This window comes from Heptranchias perlo, chromosome 32, assembly GCF_035084215.1.
Source record: "Heptranchias perlo isolate sHepPer1 chromosome 32, sHepPer1.hap1, whole genome shotgun sequence".
In the NCBI taxonomy this organism is placed as follows: domain Eukaryota; kingdom Metazoa; phylum Chordata; class Chondrichthyes; order Hexanchiformes; family Hexanchidae; genus Heptranchias; species Heptranchias perlo.
The window spans coordinates 18,436,246-18,450,040 of NC_090356.1; the positions used below are offsets into that span (position 1 = coordinate 18,436,246).

The 13,795-nt window shown below is 43.3% G+C and overlaps 1 protein-coding gene across 2 annotated transcripts in view; it reads right to left on the bottom strand.

Annotated features, from left to right (window-relative positions):
• The window catches only part of clcnk (chloride channel K), a 45,395-nt gene that overhangs the window by 25,409 nt on the left and 6,191 nt on the right, over nucleotides 1-13,795 (bottom strand). For both annotated transcript variants that reach the window (XM_067970528.1, XM_067970527.1), the window contains exons 2-6: nucleotides 11,149-11,277; nucleotides 8,118-8,246; nucleotides 3,550-3,689; nucleotides 3,082-3,159; nucleotides 1,599-1,677 (exon numbers count right to left, since the gene is read on the bottom strand). In XM_067970528.1, coding sequence (XP_067826629.1) covers nucleotides 1,599-1,677; nucleotides 3,082-3,159; nucleotides 3,550-3,689; nucleotides 8,118-8,246; nucleotides 11,149-11,277 — 555 coding nt within the window. The remainder of the gene's footprint in view (nucleotides 1-1,598; nucleotides 1,678-3,081; nucleotides 3,160-3,549; nucleotides 3,690-8,117; nucleotides 8,247-11,148; nucleotides 11,278-13,795) is intronic.

The following is a 13,795-nucleotide window of genomic DNA, read 5'->3' on the forward strand; positions in this document are numbered from 1 at the left end:
ATGCCACCCAAAACGGGAGGAAAGCGGCAGCGGACCGGTGAGTGACAGCGCAGGTCTGGGTGGCCAGAGACTGCCAGCCAACTCCAAAGGAAGGCTCACCAGCAAGCAAGTAAGTTGTAAGGAGGGTCTCATGGGAGGGAAGGGGGCGAAGTCCAGGGTAGGAGAGGCCGTGACTTTCCTTGTGAGATCCAAAGAAGCACTCCTGCTTTTCCACAGCGGCTTCCCCATTCAGGCCCGAGTTAAAAGCCAATTGCTATCCTATTGATGTAATGGGAACCTGATTTGCATAAATTTATTCATAATCAGAATCATAACATTTTCCCCCCCATGGTTCAGCAGTCTTGCACAGTGAGTGGTTGCGCCACACAGACCAGGAGGGTCCCAGGTTCAATCCCCAACTGGCTTTGCTATCCTGAGTTAGTGAGTTAGGTACGAGAAAAACTGGCCAGTATTCCCACTCTTGATTACTATTCGGTGACCAAAGTCCTTGTGTGTGGACATTGGGTGAGGGTAGGAATGATATTACTTGTGCTCCCAGCTTGAATATCTTGTTAGCAGTCACTGTTAAGGCTCAATGGCCACTTGGACAAAGTAATGAAGGGTGATAAGCACCTATGGAACTGTATCCTGTAATAAACTGGATAGCCAGGTGGTGAAAGATAGAATATTATAGCCTGGTCTTCTGTTGCTTCCAAGCCTTTATTCACAGAGGTCCACATTACCCACCATGTACCCCCTAGATAAGCTCTTATATAAATGGATACACGAGTGTCCCCAATTGATATGCACCACCTGAATACAATTAACACTAATTGATATAAATCATATGGATATAATTAACCTTCCCCAGGAACGAATCAACAATTTCAGGAGAGATGGGGCAAAAAATAGCAGGAAAAAAAACTGGTTTCACAGATCAAAAAAAATGAAGGGGAGGGTGAAGTTCCATGGGCATTCTCCCGATCCTCCGCTGTATCTTTTTCAGAAGAGTCGCAGAAACCCTGGAAAAATGGCCTAAACACCTTTTATGTAGTTTTTCCAGGGCTGTTACAGTGGACAAGCAGGAGATCCCCCCCTCCCCCACCATGGAAATTCACACCCAAGGCATCCTCAATAGAAATGGACGAAAGCAACTCTAATGGCACCAGATGTCATGTAACTCAAGCCAACTCATCAGGGTTAGTCATGCATCAGCTGTTAATTAATCCATGTGATTTATATCAATTAGTGTTAATTGTATTCAGGTGGTGCGTATCAATTGGGAATGCTCGTATTCATTTATAAGAGAGCTGATCTAGGTTGTGATGTGTGTGTAATGTGGAGCTCTGTGAATAAAGGCTTGGAAGCAACTGAAGACCAGGCTCTAGTATTCTAACCTTTACCACTGGGCTATCCAAATGATAACATCAGCAAACTTGGAGATACCAAAAAAACACGTGACCTCCAACCAAACTGCCTTTTGCCGAATTATACCTCCTTCCATTCTGTTGAGGCCATTAATACACCATGAATGAAACCCTGCGTTTCCTCCACTGGGAGTAGGGGTTATATCGGGCTTATACCAGAGAGGAGTTACCCTTTTCTGAACAGTTTCTTACCACTGATGGGTGCACCAAAGCAACTTGCGACCCCAACTGCTGCTGCCGCCACCAGCATCTCATATTGCTTGTTCTTATTCTGTAGAAAAGGAATACATCACATGTTGAAATGGGCTTGCATCTGTGGAAATGCAGTTATCATGAGTCTACTAGAGTCCATTCGAATCCAGACAGGACTTAGGCAAGTTGAGATGTTTTGGGAATTTATTATCTGAATGCATGAAATAACATGATTATTACATACTCTGTTTATGGCATAAGACATTCCTCCTGGAATATGGCAATTATAAGGTACAATGAGTTAATTCGATATAGCAAAAATTTGGAGAAATGTATTTTCCTCCAATTTTCACCCTTCCTGTTCGCTCCTGAAGTCACTGGGGTACAGTTTCACAAATAGTTGTGGACCTCAGGTACCTCACCCAAGTGACCATGGTTCCCACATGAACCTTGACAGAGAGTGCCCACAAGTTATCCAGCTGTGGGGGCATCACAGCCAAGCACCATTCTGTTCTTGTCTAGCATCCACACATATGCACTTTCAGTAAGTGTTGTTGTACTACAGGAACCCTGGCTGACTTTTCCCTTTGCAAAGCCAGGGGGTGCAAAGACCAATTGTACTATCCCTCTCACCACTAACAGACGAGTTCAAACCTTCCTCATTTATATGGCTCAGAGAGAGACTTCACTTCTTTAGTTTAGGACATTGGGAAAATAGATTTGAATACTGCAGATGATGAAATGTAAGTGTTGATATCGTCAGTCCATGGAGTACTGACAAATAACACAATGGAATGGATAGGCATAGGTTTGAGTTCCACTTTCCCCTGAGTTATCATGCTGTGTGGGAGGCAGTGGACAGTGCTCAGGCATCTCTTTCCAGGGAGAAGAAAATGATCAGAAAGCAAATCAATGGCAGGCCCCTCTCACATTTCATAGAAACTGGCTTAGCGTATTATTAACAGAGGTCTGGAAACAGGTTGTCCACTCACACTGTCAGCAACAATTGGTATATAGCCCAGTGACACCAAAGTTTATCAAACCCTCAAAAAAAGGTAACTCTTAATACTAATGCCACACACCACAGCACTATAGGAAGCAATAATATCACAACACTGTAATAGAGTCACTAATATCACAGTGTCATACAGGAGACAGGGAGGAAAGGATTCTACAGATCCAGGAAAGGTTTGGGGAAAGTCAGTTGTCCTTGATATGTTGATTATCTAAATTTCGGGAGAGTACCCATTAAAGGCAGCTTGTTCCCTGAATTGTCTTTGGTATGCTTGGTCTAGCATTCGGAAAAAGTTCTTAGTGCTACGTTTTTCAAGCACAAACCATCTGTTACCACAATGAAGGAATGTTTTATCTGATGAATGAAGTGAGGTTTCCTCACTATGTCAACATACCAACTCACAGCATCAAACACATGATTTCATTTGGTTTAATGATTTATAAATTTAACTTCAACGTCCCTCCTTACCTCATAATCTCTGGTGACTGTAGTTCGAATTCTTCCCAAATAGGTGGCAATCATGCTGGAGATGTGGACAAAGGGACCCTGGGGATCAGTGAAGAAATGTTATTTAGTCATTTTCCTCTTCCTTACTCAATCTTCTCTATTTTCCATTAGATATTCTCCTTCATTCAAGAACCTATACTTGTCCCTATGCCATGGTTCCAAGTGTCAATGCTGAGCACACCCACCTCCTCCTTGAGTTCTTTCTCCCCCTTTTTGCTTTGCTATCACTCCAGCACTCACTTTCTCCTCACACCTCTCTAGTTCTTTCTCCCCTCTCTCACTTCTCTATCCCTCCACCATTTTCTTCCCTACAGTACTCTTTTTTTCATCTTGTTCTCCTACCTCTACAGTATTTGCACTCTCTCTATCTCTCTCTGCCCTCACACTCCTCCAATCTCTTTCATACTATACAATTACACCTTAACTTACCACTTTGCCCAAAAAGATTGTGCTTCCAGCTGCCAGTGAACATGTCAAACCAACCACTTTTGCTCCAAAGTTTTTCATAGTCAGATACTCCTCCAGGAGTACTCCAGTCAGAATAGTCTTCAGTTCTGGAATGCCTGAACCTAGATGAAAAGGACATGTTCATTTGGATAAATCTCTAAAACGATACAGAGAATCAATTTAACAGAACATAAAATCCTGGCACAGATAAACTAAAGATCTGAGGTTTTGAAATATCAGAAATATTTATAATGAACCCTAAACAACTGGAGAAAGTAAACAGTCCTAATCTTACACCTTTACTCTGCCTGTTTGAATCTCTCCCTGTTTTATTCTCTGTTGGAATCTCTCCGATCAGGTTTCCGCTCTTGCCACAGCACTGAAACGGCCCTAACCAAAGTTACAAATGACATCCCCTGTGATTGTGACCGTGGTGAATTATCCCTTCTCGACCTCTTTGCAACCTTTATCATGGTTGACCACGCCATCCTTCTCCAACGTCTCTCCTCCGTTGTCCATCTCAATGCGACTGACCTTGCTTGGTTCCACCCTTAACTCTCCAGTTAGAGACAGAGCATCTCCAGCAATGGGTTCTCTTTCTGCCAAAGCATTGTTACCTCTGGAGTTCCCCAAGAATCTATCCTTGGACCCCTCCTCTTCCTCATCTACAAGCTGCTACTTGGCAACATTAATACACAGACATGGGGTCAGTTACTAGATGTTTGCAAGATGTTGGTGTTGCATTAGGGATTGAATGTAAAATAGAAATAAAACTAACTGGATAATCAATTATTACATATAATGGTACAATTAAGTAATCAGATAGTTTGGATTTCCCTGTTATAGCTAAGAGGTGCCATGAGGAAAAATCTATTTACTGATGGTTTGAGCTTCAGGCTGTGTAGTCGGAGGTAATTTTTTTTCTTCTATGTTTTTTTCTGCCAATTCTCTCCCCTCCCCATCTCCTCTCTTGAAGGCATTGAGTACTTTTTAGGATACTGATCAACTTGCACCAGTCGCCCTTCAGCACATTGTTGAAGTAGCCATTATACATGCATGAGCTGCACTACGTATGTCAGCAGCATACTGTACTGCAGGGACCATCACAGCAGCCTAATCCTGTCCTTAGCGACATTCACACACATACACTTTCCAGCAACTGTCACTGGACGGCAATCAATAGCAAGAATCCTGGATGATTTCCCCTCCTTAACCCAGGGGTGCTGAGGCCCATTGTAGTGCTTCTACCCCTGCCGCAGCTAAGATCAGCCAACTCAGCAGACACCAGACATCAAACATGGAAATTTCTTGTTTTATACGGTTCAACTACTAACTGACTTGATCAGCTGAGCCATCATAGTGCTGGGAGGCACTATCTGCAAAGGAAGTTGCCAACTTACTGCTGGGATCACCTGTTTAACGGCATGGATGGAGATCTATGGTGTCATTTTACATAGAATTACATAGAAGTTGCAACAATTTCATTTAATCCAGCAAGAGTGCACCACCTTACCTTCGATCCCATCAGAAGCCCAAAGGGGGAAGGATGTGAAATGTCTACCTTGCCTTACAAATGTTCCCTACAATACAACGGTGAGCATGCTTAAAAAGCAATCCATTGTCTGTGAAGCGCTTTGAGACATCCTGAGGTCATGAATGGCGCTATATAAATGCAAGATCTTCCTTTCTTTATTTCCTTTCTTTACAAAACTGATATTTGATTTCAAATTTTAACTCTGTCTGTTAATTCTGCTGTATAATTCCTGACTGCATAACAAACTTGTTGCAGTGATGTGAAAAGCCTATTGGGGGCACTCCATCCACACATCACTGCATTAGTGTTGAAAAGGCGGACAGTGTGTCACACATTGTAACAGATAAGGACAATCAACACACTGAACAATAAAATTCATTCAGTACTGTAACTCCTGCAGCAGTAATTAACCTCACATTGGTAATACAACAAATCGACTGACAGCATGCAAAAAAAAAGTTTTTCATACATTCTTGTCTATTTAGTGTTAAATGTTAGACACTTGTCGTGACAGGCGATTCATCTGTTGAGGACGTCACAGATAAATTCGATCTTGTCTTCACCCAACGTACTCGTAAACACACTTTCCAGCAGGAGTCACTGAATAGTATTCAGGAGGAGGAACACTGGCTGATTTTTCTTTTCCCTAGTCCAGAGGTGCTGCAGCCAATAGCCACCCTGGTTGAGATTAGTTAACTCAAGACAGACTGGGAACCAAACCTGGAATCTTCTGGTCGCCATATTGGAACGCGTTGCTTTCAGGTGTCCCTGGTGGCCACTAGAAATCAGCGCTGGCCCAATTTAAATTTGCAAAGGCCCCTGCACCTGTTGCAGGATCCTTCTGCCATTTTGGACAAAAAGCCATCGCCGCTTGCCGTTCCTCGATCCTTTTAGAGTGCTCCTCCTGGTTGCACATTAAAACCGGGGAACGTTGCCGGCACGCCCTCCCCCCCTCCCGATTTCCACCCCCGCCCTGACTTCCTGCCCTCGACTGGCGAAATACCTCTTGGGGCACGACTAGTGCCCGCAGTCGCTGGTCGCTTCAAGATGATGTAAGAGGCCAATATCGCGTGGTCCTCTCGCCCATCAGTTTAGGTGGCAGCCATTGCTGCCGCTCAGTTCACACCCGAAAACGAGTGCAAACGGATTTGTAGGCCAAGATGTCCAAACAGCACAATAATTTTTAAAAGTCTTCTCTTCAGATACTAGAAGTAAGTATTATAGGTGCAATTCCACTATCCAGTGCTTCCAATGGAGAGAACTGCGCGCAAGAAGTGCAAATTGGGAAATCACTGAAGCTCAGCCCATCATTTTCCGACCAGTAATTTTTACCTATCAGAAAATCGCAGCTGCGTGCCCAAGATTTCAAAAGATCCACTTCCTGCGAGCAGCACTCCCTACTGAGAAAGTAGGGTTGCGGTATCACATCTAATACAACATCCTATTTACAATCACACTATTGACATGGTTTTTGCTTGATTTTCTCTCCTCTTCTCCCGAAGGTGCTGACTCATGTGTGAGCCTTCAAACTGGAACCCTGCCTCTACTATGACTACAATAGCGACTTGCATTTATACAGTCCCTTTAATGTAGAAAATGTCCCAGGTCACTTTACAGAGATCAAGAGAAAAAAAAATAGGAATAGGTAAAATAACAGATGACAAGCCATGGAGGGAGAGATTAGGACGGGTGATTGAAAGCTTGGTCAAAAAGATGGGTTTTAAGAAGCTTTTTTAAAGTAGAGAGAAGAGAAGCAGGAGGCTTAGAGAGGGAGTGTAAGGCCAAGTCAATGTGGCGAAGGGAGAAGAGGAATGTACAAAAGGCAAAAGTCAGAGGATCAAAGGGTGTGAGAGTGGACATAAGGTTGGAGGAGGTTGCAGAGATAAAGTGGAATAAGGTCATGGAAGGACTTGAAGATGAAGACAAGGATTTTAAATGTAATACATTGGGGGACTGGCAGCTAAGTTGGGTCAGCGAGGATGCAGATGATGGGTGAGCGAGACAGTGATTTTGAACCAATTGGAATGCGTGGAGAATTGAAGGCCACCGAGGGGGACATTAGAGTAACCGAGCATACGGGTGACAAAACGGGTAATGCGCAGATGCAGACAGTGTTACAAAGGTGGAAATAAGCAGTCTTAGTAATGGATAAGAGATGAGGTTTAAAGCTCATCTCACAGTCGAACAGAATGCTGAGGTCGTCAACATTTCAGCTCAGCCTGAGCAAGTGGCCAGAGGGGAGGATGGAGTCAGTGGCAAAGGAGTGGAGTTTGTGGTGGAGCTCAAAAATGATGGCTTTAGCGTTCCTGGTGTTCAGTTGGAGGAAATGGAGACTCATCCATGACTTAATGTTGAAGAGGCAGTCTGAGAATATGGAGGTGGTTGTGGAGTTCAGAGAAGTGGTGGAGAGGTAGAGCTGGATGTCATCAGCGTACATATGGGGCACTATTGCATTCCACTGATACCATAGTACTGTCAATTGTCACTAGTCAACTGCTGTCCCAGCTGAGATCAGCACAGATCAGACCGAGATTCGGACTGGTCCATATGGCTTAGTATTACATCAGACGAAGCTACAAGAGGGTATATTCACCAATCCGTGCTTCCAGTGGGGTGCTGTGCCCAAAGGTAGCATGGGTCAGAGAATCAGCACTATAGTATTTTAGCCCTATCAACTTCACTCTCTGAGCACAGCTGACTGCTGGGAGCACGGGAACAATGAATTTACCTCAATCTCAGGACAGCTTTGTTTATGACATCTTTATTACACTATTATTGTACTAACTTTTTCCTCCAGTTTGAATCTCTGAATCTACTACTGGAATTTATAGATGGGGAATCAAAACGGATTACTGAATATCTAACTGTGCATTTCAGTTCATCTTGACATGGGAACTTTCTTCCGAGAAGACGGGATTGAGCAGCTGTATTTTGTGGCATGTTCACAGCGTCAGTGGGAAACTGATTATGTGAATACTGTTTGGCTCTATAAATAACCTGGTAGTGGCAGACTTACCTCCTGACTGTGGTGACACACTTTGAGAGAAGCCAGTGGAGAATGTGGTCATTGCAATCGGATACACAGTCCATGAGATGTACTGCAGAAGATTGCTGCCATCTAACTGCTCATAGAGCCATCGGTGAGCTGTAGAGACATACAAAGCATGAGAAACCCCAAATCCATAATTTAGGAAGAAACACAACAGGCTGCACATTCTATTTGTGTGTCATGGTCAAAATCAATTTACAGATGTGCTCAAACCTACACACTTGCTAACATTGTTTCCTCTGTGTGTGTTAACAGGTGGCAGAGATTGCAATAGGCTGTTTTTACAACTCATAACTTAGAGAAATTACTACTTTCTCAGCTCTCCTTGTGCTATTTTCCCATTTCCTATTTGAATGTGGTAAAACCCACTGTGTACATTTCTGGTTGAAAAATACAGACTGCTGCAGCACTCAGTTACTGAAGGAAATGTCAGGCAAAAAGGACAAGGGCAAGAAGTGAAGAACCGGGAAAATGAAAATGAGTTTAAATTATTTACTAAACGCATACACTCATTATAATGGAATTATATCAATCGAGTTTGCTCTCTCTATATCGAAAACAATTTGGTAAGAGGATTTTAATAAGTACAGGCTTCAATCTCTACCTACAAATAGAAATTGTTGTTAACTCAAATGGATGGGGAATCCATAACCAGGGGTCACAGTCTCAGGATACGGGGTATGCCATTTAGAACCGAGATGAGGAGAAATTTCTTCACTCAGAGGGTGGTGAACCTGTGGAATTCTCTATCACAGAAGGCAGTGGAGGCCAAGTCATTGGATGTATTCAAGAAGGAGATAGATATATTTCTTAATGCTAAAGGGATGAAGGGATATGGGGAAAAAGCGGGAACAGGGTACTGAGTTAGACGATCAGCCATTATCATTTGGAATGGCGGAGGAGGCCCGAAGGGCCAAATGGCCTACTCTTGCTCCTATTTTCTACGATTCTATGATTCAAAGGGGAAAATCATCTTGGACACTGACCTAGCAGTCAGGTGATCTATCTCCATTCTACTGTATACAAGGGCTCATTACGGGTATGCTGTAGTTTTTTGCCTAGTTATTAATTCATTATAGTAGGAAACAGCTTCATTGGTGGTCTATTAGTTAAAGACAAAGTACCAAACCATACAGATCTGAAATGTCCCAGGTTGAATCTCTGGTCTATGCTGTTAACTCATCTCAAGGAGGAGGCAGCAGTTGGAGATGGCCTCAGTGCCCCTGGTCTAGAGAAGTAGAAAAAAATCCAGTAGGGTTGTTGGCCGTGATCACCATCCAGTGATTGCTGCTGGAATGTGCACGTGTTGATGGTGGGTAAGGACAGGATTGAGCTTGGCTATGATGCTCTCTACAGTCTAATAACTTGGTTGACATGAAGACTACCAACCTGGAAGAGGTGCCATTGCTGCAATAACAGTGGGTGTCTGGTATTTTCCTCTAAGGTGACTATGTCGCTGTGTGGCAGAATAGAACATCTGCCTGCCTGAAGAATGCACTTTTGGCAAATATCCTGGGGTTAGCATATTTTTGGTGGCCTTCCAACAGGATTCCCGCCTGTGTTGGAGGATGGGGAGGAAGAATGTCTGCCGCGGACCTCAGGCATTCGCAGCAGTGCAGCGAGGCCAGCAGTCTGCGGGGCAGGAAAAGGCATCCAACATTTTACTACCAAAAGTTAACATTTCCACAGTTCCTTCAGGGAGATTTAAGTTTTAAAGGGCCTTCCACCAACCCTTAGCAATGCTGAACACCAGTAACATGCTGACAATCCTTGCATCCAACATTGCTGTGGTAATGATGGGAAATGCTGCATATGACATCGCACTGTCATTACCATCCATTATGAATACAGTTGCCCATATTTGGGCAGGTGCATACAACATCCAGCTTGCAGCAGGAAATCCTAGAACTAACAGCGATCACCAGGGAGATGGAATGGCTCTCCAGCCGATTTTCTCCAACCAATTTTCTGCTCCTAGAAGCTGCACTGAGATGTGCTGTGTCTGATAAATTCATGCCAGAACTCCAAACTTTGGTGAATGAGAAAGACTGCAAAGTTGCACACTGATTGGTGGTAGATGTTTGTTAAGTAAATACACACGTGACGTACCCGCATTGTGTGTAAGGCTTTTTCTAATAAAATTAGTGCATATGGCTAAAACCGTGTCTCCGCAGCCATGCCCGTGGCTAGTCAGTGATTTCTATTGACAACACTGCTCTAAAGTGATGTGATTGCTGCAGAAAATCCTGCTCAGTGCTTTCAAGAAAGTCATGGAAAAAACTGCCAAAGTAAAAATTCAAAACAGAGGCAGTTATCAATAATAATAAGGCACCTGTGACCTAACAACATCCCCCAGTGATCAGTCATAGGACCACTGCTGGTAATCACATTTATTTGTGAGGTATTGTTAATAGAATGTCTAACTCTGAAGGTAACACAAAGTTCTATGAGAAATTAGGCTTTTCCAAGGAGGTGGATACTGTTCAAAGAGCTTTACAACTGAGCAGGTGAATAGTACATGGCATTTAATATTAAGAAATATAATGTACTCTCTGAACTGGATTAGGACAACCCTTTGAAAAACAAATTCAAATAAAATAATCTTTAAAAAATAAAGTCATTGTATACAAGGCAGAGTTTTTAGGTGTTGGTAGTTTACCCAACAGCTTAATGACATCAATGTTATATGCAACAAAACAATCCTGGGATAGTTGGTCCCAGGCCATAGCAAGCCACCTAGCTAGCAATTGGTCAGCTCTCAGGGGTAATTAGCTCTCTTCCTTCAGAATAATATCCATGTAAGATGTTCTGTTAATTTTCAGCCAGGTGAGCATTCCACCATAAGTATGACCATCTGTCTCACCCTGTATAAAAACAGGTTACAGAGCAACATATGGCCAATTTGCTACCCTCCCAGCTACAAGGTGTATGGAAGGATATATTATTGAAGAGAAAGGCAAAGTAAATCAAATAATGTAAAAACTCTGCCTTTGCTTACCTTTGAAAAGTTTAACCACTGTGAAGTCCATTGCAAAACTAATGAGAGCCATCAATACACCAAGAATGAAGAGAAAATACCAGTCATCTCCTACCCGGAAGAGCTGGCGCTTAACAAAAGCCAAACATCCTGCAAGACAGAACAAGTGAAGCAAGAAAATGATTCATTGATAAGGACACACATATAACTGTCATTACAGAGACTGTTCCGCTTATCATTGTGTTTTGCTCATGGCACAGAATTACACAATTAGAGCTCCCTGACAGCTCAGTTGGTAAAAGCAATGAGTAACTGAGCCATACAAACTTGAAGATCCCAAGTTCCACTCCCAGTCTACGCTGAGTTAGCTGCAGTAAGAACACAACAATTGGCTTCTCTGCCATGAGCTAGGGAGGGAAAGAATCAACCAGGGTTACCACTCTTTATCAACATAAAGGGACCCTAATGTAGACATTGGGTGAGGAGATCAGGGCCAAATGTGTCACTCTCTGTGGTCAAATACTCTGCCGACAATCATTATCTGGTGTCATGCATGACAAATGGCTACTTGGGCGAGTTACAGGAGGTCGATGGATGGTCATGGAATCGTACCATCTGTGTGAATCGATGCCTTTAAGAGAAGAGCAGGACAGAAAATTGCCCAAAAAAAGTTACACAATTAACCCCACCAAGCTTCACAGAGTCACAAACTTACCTTCCAACTCCCTGCAAAAAGCAACGTATTTGTTTTATTCCCCATCTTCACATCACAGCTGTGCGTCCTGTAAAGAAATGCTCCATGTGTCCTATGAGGCTTTCTTCATTAACTTGGTATTACTGGAATTGCATTATTCTGCGTTGTGTGGAAATGTCTTCCAATCCTCCATCTTGCTTGAGGCATGTTAATTTTGTACTTTTTCCTCAAATAACCTTCTATACAAAGTACATGAGTACAAGATTAACAAACCTCAAGCTAAACTGGAGATTGGGAGCAACTCCCGCACACCCAGTAGTGGGCAAGTAATACACATTAAAAGTTATGTCTATTACATAAAAAAGAACTGAATTGAAAGTTGTAGGCACAGACATAGACAATCATGTACACTGCTCTATGATCTTGTGCTGCTGCAATCATGGAAATGTTATCTGAGGAATTTAACTGGTCATGGTTGAGTAACGTAGGTTCTAATGTTAGATCCATATCCTGGAGTTTTTGTTCAATTAAGTTTGAGGTCAGGGGGAATTTCACTTTATTTGCTTGGAAGTTTTATTCTGGTCATTCGCCTTGCCCAGGTGATTATGTACTTTGGGCAGATTCCACAATAGTACAAATTGCACAGGATCTGTTAGAATAAATGGCCTTCTCAGCCAAATAACTGATACATGTTCTAACTGTTGCAAAGGGAGATATCTGTACATTTAATAGTAACTCTCTGATCTCCCTTGTTACTGTCCTATATACCCTAAAACTGAGAAGAACCCTGGGGCAAGTTTTTATGTAGATCTCTCTTCACATAATTCTGTTCCAATTATAGTCAGACCTGGATAATACATGTTTCATTTGTCTGGAGATACATATCAACAATTTGCATTAATATAGTTTCTTTGGCTTGGTAAAACGTCCCAAGCTGCTTCACAGGAGCATAATCAGACAAAACTTGAGATATTTGAGTCAAAGAAGGAGATATTAGGATGGGTGACTAAAAGCTTGGTCAAAGAGGTAGATTTTAAGGAGCGTCTTAAAGAAGGAGAGAGAGGTGGTGAGGTTTAGGGAGGGAATTCCACAGCTTAGGGTCTAGACAGCTGAAGGCATGACTGTCAATAGTGGGGCGAAGGGAGAGGGGAACCAGGAGAGGCCAGAGTTGGAGGAACATAGAGTTCTTAGAGGGTTGTAGAGCTGGAGGAGGTCATAGAGATAGGGAGGGGAAAGACCATGGAGGGATTTGAACAGGATGAGAATTTTAAAATCAAGGCATGGGGAATTGGGGGCCAACGTAGGTCAGCGAGCAAAGGGATAATGGGTGAATGGGATGTGGTGCGAGTTAGGATACGGGCAGCAGACTTTTGGATGAGCTCAAGTTTATGGAGGATGGAAGATGGGAGGCCAGCCAGGAAAGCACTGGAATAGTCGAGACTGAAAATAACAAAAGCATGGATGAAGGGTTTCAGCAGCAGATAAGCAGAGGCAGGGGCGGAGACGAGCAATGTTGCAGAATTGGAAGTGGGCGGTCTTTGTGATGGAGATATATGGGGTCGGAAGCTCAGCACACGGTCAACTAGGACTCCGAGATTGCGAATAGTCTGGTTCAGCCTGAGACAGGTAGAGTTGGGTGTCGTCAGCACAAGTGTGGAACCTGAAGTCATGCCTTTGGATGATGTTGCCAAGGGGCAGCATGTAGATGAGAATCATAGAATCATAGAAAGGTTACAGCATGGAAGGAGGCCATTCGGCTCATCAAGTCCGTGCCGGCTCTATGCAAGAGCAATCCAGCTGGTCCCACCCCTCTGCCCTATCCCCGTAGCCCTGCAAATTTTTGCCTTTCAAGTACTTATCTAGCTCCCTTTTGAAGGCCATGATTGAATCTGCCTCCACCACCCCCTCGGGCAGTGCATTCCAGATCCTAACCACTCGCTGTGTAAAAAAGTTTTCCCTTATGTCACCTTTGGT